General features: G+C 36.8%; 2 protein-coding genes across 2 annotated transcripts; both read left to right on the top strand.

The window, feature by feature from the left end:
• Nucleotides 1-3,925: 3,925 nt before the first annotated feature.
• LOC138193723 (macrophage mannose receptor 1-like) lies at nucleotides 3,926-5,491 on the top strand. Its single transcript, XM_069141919.1, has 3 exons — nucleotides 3,926-3,962; nucleotides 4,262-4,633; nucleotides 5,139-5,491. The coding sequence occupies exons 1-3, from the start codon at nucleotides 3,926-3,928 to the stop codon at nucleotides 5,489-5,491; spliced, it is 762 nt and encodes a 253-aa protein (XP_068998020.1).
• A 3,545-nt stretch (nucleotides 5,492-9,036) lies between these two features.
• Nucleotides 9,037-9,426, top strand: LOC138193715 (histone H4). Its single transcript, XM_069141902.1, has one exon. The coding sequence runs from the start codon at nucleotides 9,037-9,039 to the stop codon at nucleotides 9,346-9,348; it is 312 nt and encodes a 103-aa protein (XP_068998003.1). The 3' UTR covers nucleotides 9,349-9,426.
• Nucleotides 9,427-13,399: the final 3,973 nt, after the last annotated feature.

Below are 13,399 nucleotides of genomic sequence, written 5' to 3' on the forward strand. Positions count from 1 at the left end.
AACTGTACAGCTACCTGTGTACAGGCAAAGAGACGGAGGCTGCTTTTAATCAAACGTATTTTTCATGCCATATCCTAATTAAATCTTAGCATAAGTTTGTAAAAAATATGCATCACTGAGTCGGTAAAATGTGTTTTGCCTTTGTTCGTGGGGTTGATTAATTAATCTCTAAATTTCAGGTTCTAGTGCGCCATTATCTGTATTTAATCTGAGGGGGCGGGGCTTAGACTAGAAGTGGGTGGGGACGAACCTGAAGTTGTTCCTATAAACCTGAAATGGATATGGGATGAAGATAAAATGTCAGTATTTTGAGTCATTTAATTATTTGAGATTGTAGTGGACTCTTATTGGAGAATAGTTAAGGGTTCAGCTCTTCCTCTCTACAATGCTCAGGTAGATGGATTATGTCATAATCAATGAATCAGCATTTTATGTTTATATTAAGCTGTTAGAGTGACTAAGACTCAGACATTTAAGCACATTCATCTTGTTTTATGAACTTTCAACAGCGATGGACCAAATCAAATGTCTAATTCTGCTCATTTCAGGTCAGTGCTGTTCTTTATTTATTGCGTACATGTTGTTAGGATTAGCAAAGAAAAAAATGAACAACAAACTTTTTACTGAGACATTATTTATTGACATTTTTGCAACATTTCCCCCTTTATATTAAGAAAAAATTACATTGATGAATCAATGTTAGTATTCAGATTGTTTGTTTGTTTTTACTTTTCCCGTAATGCTTTTGCTTTTCCCTTATTGTCTTTGCTTTTCCCTTTTTGCTTTTGCATTTCCTGTAATGTCTTTACTCTTCACGTATATCCATTGCTATACCCGTATTGTCTTTACTTTCTTTGTCTTGTCTTTGCTTTTCAAAACCTAAAGTATTCAAACAAATGGTCATACCGAGACTAAGTAACTAAACACAAGTCACAAACAAAGAAGGACGCTGTTTTGAATTCTGAGGAAGAAACATTTGCATGATCAGGATGTGAGCCTCATTAGACCTGTTGGAGAGGATAAAGCTCAAATGCAATTATCCACTGACCAAACAATAGTTGGTAAGTTTCAGCAAAATTTCGAGCATCTCATCCAACCTGTAGAGGTTTTCTAATCGATATATTGATTCTGAAAACTTCACAACAAACACCTGTACGCAGTGAACAGTCAATATGGCTAAAAATCTTAAGTATTATTTTTTTTTTCAAGGATCCAACTGGGAACATTTGATGAAGTATAACGAAGCCAAGTGAGATGAGATGGCAAAAAGTATTTTCTTTATTTTCACATTTAAAATGTGTGGTAAATGGCTAATGGTAAAATGGTAAAATATGTTTAAAAACTCTCGAATTCATCCTCACACAAAGGTGAACGATTAAGGAACTACTTTGCTGTGTTTTTGGGGATGACCGTGATGGATATGCAATGTTTTAATTTGGAGTTATTTAATTGAATTTGTGCAGTTCACATGCTAGTTAGTATACTGCATGTAACATCTTGCAGTAATGATTTAATATGCATATATAGTATATATACTATATATATATATACATATGTATATATATATTTTTTTCTTCCTATGACTAAAAATGTGTTCCTGTCTTTTCAGTGTTTAAAAATTAGTTTTACTACAAGCTCTTGTTTAGAGTAGCTTTTTTTTTTTTTATTGCTGATCAGCTGTTGCCGCCATGTGCTTTTTGCCAACAGATTATGAATTTATTGTAAAATAGTAGAGTTGAATCAATAATAATAGCACAAAGGTCTTGATGCGGTAATGCAGAATTATTTATTTATTTATTTATTTATTTTACTATAAATCTGGTATTTTGATACTTTTCGTTTGAGTAATGGGGCGAATTTGATTTGTTATTTTAATTATTTTGATTTTAATTGCACTTGTGTTTATTTCTATTGTTTTGGAGAGTAATATTCAGAGGGAATTACAGGGAAATTATTTTCAAAAATAAAATGGCGCCAGTTTTATAAATACAGCAATAAATGGTGTGTCTCTTCAGTTGTTGGTGTTTTCTACTGTTTTATCTTTCAATGCTCACAGAGTGACACCGAACCCCGGCAGCATCCCACAGCAGCTGAAAGCAAACATTTAGCAGGCAAAGTTATATGTTTGGTTTAGATGCAGTGATCTGGATCTTTCAGGTGTTAAAAAGTACTTTGCATAACTTCTGTGTTAATTGTCTGTGCTGTATCCTTCCTGGGTATTTTTGTTGTTGTTGCCTGGAGTGCTTTAACAGTAGCATGAAATAGTTTTGTGTTTTGTGTCACTGAAAACTGAAGTGAAACGATGTGATGTTGCGAATGAGCGTTTGAAATACAGCTATAATTTAAAGTTTTATTTCCATGACAATCGTGCTGAATGTATCCTTTAGACCACTGCTATCAAAGAGACTTCTTTAAAATTGCTATCGGGAAAACTCCGACTGCAAACAAATGTTACATTTAGCTCGCCCAGATAAGCTCCACTTTCCATCTGTTTTACATCCCGGGGAAGAAATATTTCCATAAATCAATAAATGCAAAAGATGCACAATGAACCCGCCTGAACTATTTCTGTATTAAAAGTACATCTATTTAAAAGGAAGCAAATATCCTCCACGAGAGACAATCCTCTAAATCCACTGACAAATCAAGACTCACCAAACATCAGGTAAGTTTGTTTCTAATTTTCGCTCACAACATCTCAATGTTTTCTTTCCATAATAATTTATTTAATGCAGTAAAACACTGGCTTGATAGAGAAGTTATAATTGTTTTTGTTGCTGCATTTTTGCATTTTTTGCTGTTCTGGAACTGAACTGAACTGGATATTGGAATTGAATCGATGAAACTGTTGGTCTTTTGGTGTTTTATATCAAAGTTAAAACTTTATTTAAATATTTGGACCTCTAGTAAAGAAAAATAGTACTTTTTTAATTTGACCAATTTGGTCTAATTAAAAAAAGTACCATATTTCTTTTGATTTCATTTGGTTATAATCACAAACACCCAGAATATAAATATATTTTTCATGTTTTTACATTTTACACGGTTGTCTGGCGGAGACAGTTCGGTTAACTCCTTTATTGTCATCAAAATATCAACATTTGTGAAAAACTGAAAGTTTATTTTTGTAGTGTAATAACTAAAAATTACTGTTTATATCTATGATAGAAAGATGTGATCCTTTTATATTTCTTGAGGATAAATGGCTTGTCACACCATATGATGCTTTTATGCCCGATTGGAGAAAAACATTTAAACAGAAAATGATGGCAGGAATACAAAACAAACAATAACAACATATTTCTTAATTGACAAGATTAATGCCTGTGAGCTGCAGTCTGACAAATAGTTTTCAAGATTTGTTTTTAATTTGTCAACTACTCATTTATTGATTTAGAAAACTGTACAGCTATCTGTGTGCAGGCAAAGATACGGGGGTCTGCTTTTAATCAAACATATTTTTCATGCCATATCCTAATTAAATCTTAGCATAAGTTTGTAAAAAATATGCATCTCTAAGATGGTAAAATGTGTTTTGCCTTTGTTCGTGTGGTTGATTAATTAATCTCTAAATCTCAGGTTCTAGTGCACCATTATCTGTATTTAGAGTGTAATCAGAGGGGGCGGGGCTTAGACCAGAAGTGGGTGGGGACAACAAGGGGCACTAACTCTGGTAGAATTACAGTTTCATTGTCCTTTTACAATTTCAGTATTTTGAGTTGTTTACATTTTTTGGGATTGTAGTGGACTCTTATTTAACTTTTATTGGAGAAGAGTTCAGGGTTCAGCTCTTCCTCTGTAATGCTCAGGTAGATGGATCATGTCATAATCAATAAATCAGCATTTCATGTTTCATATTGGGCCGTCAGAGTGATTAAGACTCAGACAATTACACACATTTCTTTTTAATCAACTTTCAACAGCGATGGACCGGATCAAACGTCTAATTCTTCTCATTTCAGGTCAGTGCTGTTCTTTATTTATTGTGTACATGTTGTTAGGATTAGCAAAGAAAAAAAAAATAGCAACAAACCTTTTACTGAGACATTATTTATTGACATTTTTGCAACATTTCCCCCTTCATATGAAGAAAAAAAGTACATTGATGAATCAATGTTAGTATTCATATTTTATCCAACAAATTACTGACATTTTGAGCCTCTAAAAATCTTTACAATTCAGATTTATATTTAATTCCCCGCCTTATGTTCTATATAGATTTATCACTGCATTCTTCTGCCTGTCTCTTTTCCCCCCACAGCGACGTGGACTCTGTCCTCATGTGTCTCCCAGCATCAATACTTTCTAGTCAAAACGCCAAAAACCTGGTACGAAGCTCAGACCTACTGCAGAGAGAACGGTTTTGACTTGGCCACCATAGACGACATGAAAGAGATGCAAACGGTTCTTCAAACTGTCGAAGGCAAATACGATGACGCCGTGTGGATCGGACTTTCAAAAGGGACGGATGCTAAATGGCACTGGTCTCTGGCGGACAAACATTTCTACAAAGATGGAGAAAGAGATTATCTGATCTGGGGCCAAAAAAACAGTTACAACTGTGTGTCATACAAAGATGGGAAACCTTTGACGAGTAACTGTGGGTACCGACAGTATTACGTTTGTTTTGATGGTGAGTATCACTCGTTTTGTTGTCACACATTCAAATGCAGGCATGCAAGTTTGTACACCGTATGTTCATGTGCACAGATATAACAGAGTACAGTCCGACCGTGTTTGTATTTTAAGTGGGACGTCTGCATTGGATTTATTGAGGTTAATCCCTAAAGTTGTCTTATTGGTCACCAACTTAAAAGCTGCGCTCACCAACCTCAACGATGTCAGTCTCATTGGTGGAAACCTGCCAAACGCTACAAAAACTGGTCCAAGTGATCCAAACTTGGCCTCTTATTTGTAAAGATAATATCGTACAGATTCTTATATGTATCTTTATCTTCATCTGTATTTGACTTCCATGAGTGTTTCGCCATAATAAGAGGTCGCATGGTAGTGCTGCTGTTTTCAAACTAAATTGCATTCGTAGAAGATCAAGCTGACAATAACACCAAAAACACAAACCTTAATAGAGCTGTTTGCAACTGATGCTGACAACGGCAACATCTTCCTTTTATATTTAGCAGAAAAACATGGCAGAGACCAGTATGTTCGCACTACAGACCGTCTGAATTGGAGAAATGCCCGAGACTACTGCAGGACACACCACACCGACCTGGCCAGTGTGAGGAATGAGGCAGAAAACCAGATCATTCAAGACGTGGCTGCTGGTGATCGGGTGTTTGTTGGCCTCTTCAGAGACCCGTGGACGTGGTCAGACCAGACTTACTCCTCACTGAGATACTGGAGAACAAGCCAAGCCGTTAACACTGCGATTGGTAAAGAATCGTGTGTTGCTTTGTTGAAAAGTGAATCTGGTCGATGGGGAGAGCGACAATGTGGAGAAAAGCTTCCTTTCGTCTGCATCGGTAAGTAAACGTTTTAGAATGACTTTGATTGGGTTTGGGTCAAGTCCTTCATCTTTCTGTGGCAGATTTACTGTTTAAAAAAAGACAAGTTGACGTCCAACTCTGTCTTGGTTTGTCATGATGACAATAATGAACAATGTGCATGTTTGTCTCTTTGTATTAGGTCCCATTGTGAGGATCTTCAAGGTGAGGATCGACTCACACGGATCACAGTTGGACCTCAACGACCCGGCAGTGCAAGACGGCATACTGACGCAAGTGAGTCTCACACAAAATGAAATGTGCTGTCTGATGCAGAGTTAATGAAAAGTCACAGTCTGTCTGTTTGAATGGACACATGAATATCATATCCAAATTTCATAGTTTTTCTTTCTACTTTCAGTACTGCAGCATTTGTGCACACCACATTTCACATACTGTGTGTTGGGACGTACTAAATCTTTGTCTGTTGTACTAAATAGTTTATTAGTATCGCTACTGGAACGCACCACATGCTGCCGTTAGTAAAGCGCCATCAGAGTCTGTGGACACGCTGAAGTAAATTGTCCACAGACACTTTGCTTCCTCATTTAAAAGCCATTGTCCCTGCGTAGCTACATTTACATCGTTACCACGGCAACCCATGCAGATGGATTAATGAAGCAAATCCACTTTGCCTGCAGTCTGAACAACACCTGAGACCTGCGACTAGACTCATAAAAAAAGAGTTCAATATACTTTTAAATTATTAGGAGCTCCTGAAGTCCCTGAATTAAAGTGACTTTAGCATCAGTGGAAGGAATAACGTTCATGTTAGCTTGTTCTTCTGCTGTTATTTGCAGCTAAGTTATTGTTTTTGTCACAAACACAAACTCTAACTGCTGAGAATATAAACAGTGCTGGCTAGCTAACCTGCCGTCACCAGGTTGCAGGAAGTTTCAACACATTCAGCTAAATGATTTGATTTCAGTGAAACTCAGACAGACACACAGTTAGAGAAATCTAATCAATATCACATTATTTAGCTGCATCTGTAGAAATTTAACTGGAATCAAACTTCAAACCACCTTCAAATGTTGTTTTGATCCCATTTTCAAGAATTACAATTCATGTGTTTTATTGTTCAGACTTTCAAAAAACAATCTGAATAAAATCTGGATATGAGAAAAAGCGTATTTGAGCTGGCAGAATAAACAAAGCTTAAAATGCTGCTCCATAAGTCTTTGCTTCTCCCAGGTGGGCAAAAACATTTGTTACTGCAGGTTTCAGCTTTGCTTTTCTTGTGTTAATTTTCTCCTCAGTTAAAGCAGCGCCTGAGTAACGCCAACGTGACTGGTGTCCAACTACGATGGAAAAAGCATGTAAATGGAAGTGTTTTCACCAAGGAACCAAATGGACGTGGCTGAAGAGATGAACGAATCAGAGGCTGTGTGACTTTAAACGTTTGCAAATGTGTGTTTAGTCATAGTGAAGTTCACAGAGTCAAACCGCTACCAACACATTTTGCAGCTTTACTTTTAGTTTGCGGATTGTTTTGGTGTTGCTGATTATTTTTGCTTTAAAACAGCAACAAATGATTTAGTGTGGTACATTTTTTATTTATTTTAATTTAACGTGGACTTACTGTTAAGTGCATGTTGATCACATACAAACGATAGAATACAAAGTGAGACGGAGCAATAACTAACGTGCAACATCTTAAAAAACCTGAGACAAAATTAATTTTACGTTTTTACGTTAACATTTAGTAGGTAAAAACTGTAATTAACTGGTTTAAAACTGGTTAGAGTGATGATGATGATGATGAAGATGAGGATGATGATGAAGATGAAGATGAGGATGATGAGGATGATAAAGATGAAGGTTCTAAAACTACTAGTACTGCAGTTATGGTGCAAACCTATGTGGAATACATGAAATGACACTAAGCCAGTTGATTTGTATGGAGCGATCTCCATACTATAGAGCGATAGGAGTCCCATAATAAAGAATATATCTGTAAAAGAATTAGGAAAAGTGTGGAAATATTAAGTGGAATGAATAAATGGATAAATAAAACAAAATTTGGAAATATAAAGACAAATGACAAAGAGTATTGTCTTTGCTTTTCCCTTATTGCTGTTTTGTTTCCTGTATTGTCTTTACTATACCCATATTATCTTTACTTTTCATGTATTTCTTTTGCTTTCCCCGTATTGTGTTTGCTTTTCAAAAGCTAAAGTATCCAAAAGAATGGTCATACCGGGACTAGATACTCAAACACGAGTCACAAACAAGGAAGGACGCTGTTTTGCATTCTGAGGAAGAAACATTTGCATGATTAGGATTTGACCGTCACCCGACCTGGCCCAAAAACTCCATCACATCACCTCAACAGTGATCACTGACCCATCCTCACCACATTTTATCTTCACCCCCTGGCAATCCCATCAAAGAAATACAACTACAAATCAGCACAATGGAACACAAATCAATCAAACATAGAAAAGTTGTTTAAGTGTGAATTTGTTTTTTATTGATTGTCTCTCTAACTTTTAAAATGAACTGATTAGGAGCAGTGATGTAATATGAGCCTACTTAAAAGTCTGCCCGACCCTGTGGCCAATAGGTGGCGCTGTGGTCTCGCCTCATGACTGGACTGTGTGTTCACCTCCTGCTATGTCTCTATGAAGGTATTTCTGAGTCTTTATTATGCAAGCAAAAAAAAAAAAAAGTCTTAAAAGCTAATTTCTTGCCCTGCAATCAAAAATCAAGTTTGTAAGTAAAAATATATAAAGTGAGAATAAAATGATTTATGTTGTAAAAAACTGCAGTTTCATTAGTTTTGGTCACAGAATTGAGAATTTTGTTTATGAAACTGGACTTTTTGGCTGCAAATTAAAAACCTTTGGTCCTTTGACCTTATATTCAATTCAAAAACCTTTGTTGACAAGTCAAAAACTATAGTCTCAATATAAAAACCTGTGTGCTCGACAAAGAAACTTATAGTCTCAATATAAAAATCTTTCATCTCAATTCAAAAACCTTTGGTGACAACTCAAAAACCTGTAATCTGAATTCAAAAATCTTTGGACACAAGTCAAAAACATTTACTCTCAATTAAATTAAATTGCCCAATGCAGTTAGTAGCCTGAAGAGTTGTTGAATTACACAGCAGAATAAACTGAAGTTTGAGTTTAATGGAACTTTAAATTGACATTTTAAGAGTCATTAAGTCTGCTTGTTTCACTGATTCTGAATCTGTTTAGTTTGAACTGTCACACAGCACAAATTAAGCTAAATCACTCAATATAAAGGACAAAAAACAAAGACAATTGTTCTCTGTGCTTTGTTCACTTCAATATTTGTTGCTTTTCATGTTTGTGCTCACAGTCTTTGAGGAGTCCTGCTGTTTCCAATGTTGGTCAGTAGGTGGCGGCAATCAACCAAACCAGTTGTTTCTGAGCGCCATGAAAGTCCACAGAAGAAGATGAACGGGTCTTCCCCTGTCTTCTAACACGTCCTCAGAGAGGCTTTAAATACCAGGACCCCACCGCTGCTGTTCATTAAGTAATAAATCTCTCAAACATTAACAATGAGCGGCAGAGGAAAGGGAGGAAAAGGACTCGGTAAAGGAGGCGCTAAGCGGCACCGGAAAGTCCTCCGTGATAACATCCAGGGAATCACCAAGCCCGCCATCCGCCGTCTGGCTCGCCGCGGCGGCGTGAAGCGTATCTCCGGTCTGATCTACGAGGAGACCCGCGGTGTGCTGAAGGTGTTCCTGGAGAACGTGATCCGGGACGCCGTCACCTACACCGAGCACGCCAAGAGGAAGACTGTGACCGCCATGGATGTGGTTTACGCTCTGAAGAGGCAGGGCCGCACTCTGTACGGCTTCGGCGGTTAAACTCACGTTGTCCGTCCAACAACAACCCAAAGGCCCTTTTCAGGGCCGCCAACCTCCTTCTTTAAGAGCTCATTTCTGACCAACAGTATTACTGTACGAGTCTGCACGTTACTCTTATTATATATATATATAAAATAAAACACATTTGACCCTCTACCAACCTAAAAGTCCTGTTTTAACACTAGTTAGCTTTAAATTTCTTGAACTTCCTAATTCTTTCTTTCTATTTAGTATTTCATTTTGTCACTTTTCTATCTCATTAGCAGATATTGGTTAATTATATATTTTCCATAAAAATGGTTCTTTTTTGTCTCTTTAGTGAGTACAGATAAGCTACACTTTGCATTTTTGGATGTCGGCTTTCCATTCGTTTTACATCCTGGAGAAGAAGTATTTCCATGGATCAGTTAATGCAACACATGTATAATGAACCTGCCTGGACCAGTTCTGTATCAAAAGTACAACATCTATTTGAATTTAAGCAAATATCCTCCACAAGAAACAATCCTATAAATCCACTGACAAATCAAGACTCGGCAAACATTTGGTAAGTTTATTTCTGATTTTCTAACATCTTGTTTGTTGTTCTGGAACTAAACTGAACTGGATGTTGGAAATTGAAATGACAAAACTGTTGCTCTTTTCAGTTTTGGTGATTTATGTCAAAGATAAAACTTAATTTAAATATTTGGACCTCGAGTAAAGAAATATGGTACTTTTTAGGGCCCGAGCACCGAGCGTCGGTGCGAAAGCCCGATTGTATTTCATAAAAATGTTCTTGGTAGTTAGTCGTTTGTCGTTCTTCTCCTTACGTAAAGTGATTTTCCTTTTTGGAAGCTTTATCATTTTCAAAAACTCATGAAAGTGGATACACGTATATCTCCTGGCAAAAAATTTAGTATTCTAGTGGAGTCGCGAGTGGGCGTGGCCAAATGCCTCGATAGCGCCCCCTACAGAGATGCCCCGGCGGCCACATTTACCTAAATTCATGAAATCTGGTGGACACGTGTATCACACTTAGACGCACAAAAAAGTTACATTGCACCGTTACGTCAACTCGACAGGAAGTCCACCATTTTGAATTTAGTCGCCATTTTGGGCGATTCTGACACGTTGTACTTTGTCGAACTCCTCCGAGGGATTTTGTCCGACCGACTTGAATTTAGGTTCTATGGATAGAAAACATGTTTGGGATTAAAAATTGGATAAATAATTCGTTTTCATCGATGTGTGTGCCCATAGTGTGGTGGCCATTTTGAGCGTCTCGCCATGAAACTACGAGTTGCTTTAAATCTTATGTACATGGACCGACCTTCTCCAAACATCACAGGTATGATAACAGCCCCGCCCTGGAGACCCCTGTGGGGTAATATTCGCTCATAGTCACAGCGCCCCCTGTTGGCCACTGGAAATGACACTTTTCATACTTTCACATTCTACGTCGAGCTGGTTGATCACATGAATGTAAAGTCAGGTCACAATAACCTAAACATGTAGTTGATGATATATTGAGACATTCGTTCGACTTTGTCAATGGGCGTCGCTGTGACGATGCGGCAAAGTTTGATGTCTCGCCGTGACACAGGAAGTTGATGTTTAAGGTCAAAGGGTGCTTGAAACCTCACGAAACGTTACACATACATCCGACGTGGTGAGACGATACATCTGATGTGTTTTGCGAGTGGGCGTAGCCAAACGGCTCGCAAACTGTTTTTTGTTTTTTTTAAATCTTTTACACGGTTGTCTGGCAGAGACGGTTTGGTTAACTCCTTTGTTGTCATGAAAATATCAACATCTGTGAAAAACTGAAAGTTTATTTTTGTAGTGTTTAAACTGAAAATTACTGTTTATATCTATGATAGAAAGATGTGATCCTTTTATATTTCTTGAGGATAAATGGCTTGTTACACCATATTTATTTGTTTTATTTTTATTTATTTTATTTCACTTTATTAATCCCCGAGGGGAAATTTCTTCGTGACAGCAGGGGGGGCTCTCAGGGGGAAGCTGCTGCAACAGGCTGCCACTAGCAGCCAGGTAACCTGACCTGAGGTGCATGTTTTTGGATTTGATGCTTTTATGCCTGATTGGTGAAAAACATTTAAACAGAAAATGATGGCAGGAATAGAAAACAAACATTAACAACATATTTCTTCATGGACAAGATTAAGGCCTGTGAGCTGCAGTCTGACAAATAGTTTTCAAAGATTTGTTTTTAATTTGTCAACTACTCATTTATTGATTTAGAAAACTGTACAGCTACCTGTGTACAGACAAAGAGACGGGGTCTGCTTTTAATCAAACGTATTTTTCATGCCCTATCCTAATTAAATCTTAGCATAAGTTTGTAAAAAATATGCATCACTGAGTCGGTAAAATGTGTTTTGCCTTTGTTCGTGTGGTTGATTAATTAATCTCTAAATTTCAGGTTCTAGTGCGCCATTATCTGTATTTAATCTGAGGGGGCGGGGCTTAGACTAGAAGTGGGTGGGGACTAACCTGAATTTGCTCCTATAAACCTGAAATGGATATGGGATGAAGATAAAATGTCAGTATTTTGAGTCATTTAATTATTTGGGATTGTAGTGGACTCTTATTGGAGAATAGTTAAGGGTTCAGCTCTTCCTCTCTACAATGCTCAGGTAGACGGATTATGTCATAATCAATAAATCAGCATTTCATGTTTCATATTAAGCTGTTAGAGTGACTAAGACTCAGACATTTAAGCACATTCATCTTTTTTTATGAACTTTCAACAGCGATGGACCGAATCAAATGTCTAATTCTGCTCATTTCAGGTCAGTGCTGTTCTTTATTTATTGCGTACATGTTGTTAGGATTAGCAAAGAAAAAAATGAACAACAAACCTTTTACTGAGACATTATTTATTGACATTTTTGCAACATTTCCCCCTTTATATTAAGAAAAAATTACATTGATGAATCAATGTTAGTATTCAGATTGTTTGTTTGTTTTTACTTTTCCCGTAATGCTTTTGCTTTTCCCTTATTGTCTTTGCTTTTCCCTTTTTGCTTTTGCATTTCCTGTAATGTCTTTACTCTTCACGTATATCCATTGCTATACCTGTATTGTCTTTACTTTCTTTGTCTTGTCTTTGCTTTTCAAAACCTAAAGTATTCAAACAAATGGTCATACCGAGACTAAGTAACTAAACACAAGTCACAAACAAAGAAGGACGCTGTTTTGAATTCTGAGGAAGAAACATTTGCATGATCAGGATGTGAGCCTCATTAGACCTGTTGGAGAGGATAAAGCTCAAATGCAATTATCCACTGACCAAACAACAGTTGGTAAGTTTCATCAAAATTTCTAGCATCTCATCCAACCTGTAGAGGTTTTCTAATCGATATATTGATTCTGAAAATTTCACAACAAACACCTGTACGCAGTGAACAGTCAAAGTGGCTAAAAATCTTAAGTATTCTTTTTTTTTTTTTTTTTCAAGGATCCGACTGGGAACATTTGATGAAGTATAACAAAGCAAATTGAGACAGCTATTGCAGGCTGTAGCCCTTAACCTTTTAAGCCTGAGAAGCCCCCAATTGGGGGAGAAGATTTAGCCAAACTATTATTAAAATATGGACATATATACTGATATTTACACATCTGAACAAATCTCACAAGTGTTTCCTTTATTATTACACCAACATTATTCAAATAGACCTTGTGGTTGCAAAGATATACTCTTTTTATTATGGGTATGCAATTTTCGAGCGGAGGCCTAAACAATAGGTGTGTTTTTAAAAGGTTAATACCACCAAATCTTCAAAGTTTAATCATTAAACTGAATTCAATTTTCAACTTCACAGTACATATCACAACCTGTGAAGGTAATAACCGCCAAGTGAGATGAGATGGCAAAAAGTATTTTCTTTATTTTCACATTTAAAATGTGTGGTAAATGGCTAATGGTAAAATGGTAAATCATGTTTAAAAACTCTCGAATTCATCCTCACACAAAGGTGAACGATTAAGGAACTACTTTCCTGTGTTTTTGGGGATGACCGTGATGGATATGCAATGTTTAAAT

The sequence above is a fragment of the Embiotoca jacksoni genome, unplaced genomic scaffold, assembly GCF_022577435.1.
Source record: "Embiotoca jacksoni isolate LCO1_2020_lvr unplaced genomic scaffold, fEmbJac1.0.p SCAF_93, whole genome shotgun sequence".
In the NCBI taxonomy this organism is placed as follows: Eukaryota; Metazoa; Chordata; class Actinopteri; family Embiotocidae; genus Embiotoca; species Embiotoca jacksoni.

What these genes read in the sequence shown, in the direction of transcription:
- LOC138193723 (XM_069141919.1), top strand. Translation starts at nt 3,926, where the DNA reads ATGGACCGGATCAAACGTCTAATTCTTCTCATTTCAG. An exon ending in TCTAATTCTTCTCATTTCAG is followed by an intron (nt 3,963 to 4,261) that starts GTCAGTGCTGTT and finishes TTCCCCCCACAG; the next exon opens with CGACGTGGACTCTGTCCTCA. An exon ending in GTATTACGTTTGTTTTGATG is followed by an intron (nt 4,634 to 5,138) that starts GTGAGTATCACT and finishes TTTTATATTTAG; the next exon opens with CAGAAAAACATGGCAGAGAC.
- LOC138193715 (XM_069141902.1), top strand. Translation starts at nt 9,037, where the DNA reads ATGAGCGGCAGAGGAAAGGGAGGAAAAGGACTCGGTAAAGGAGGCGCT.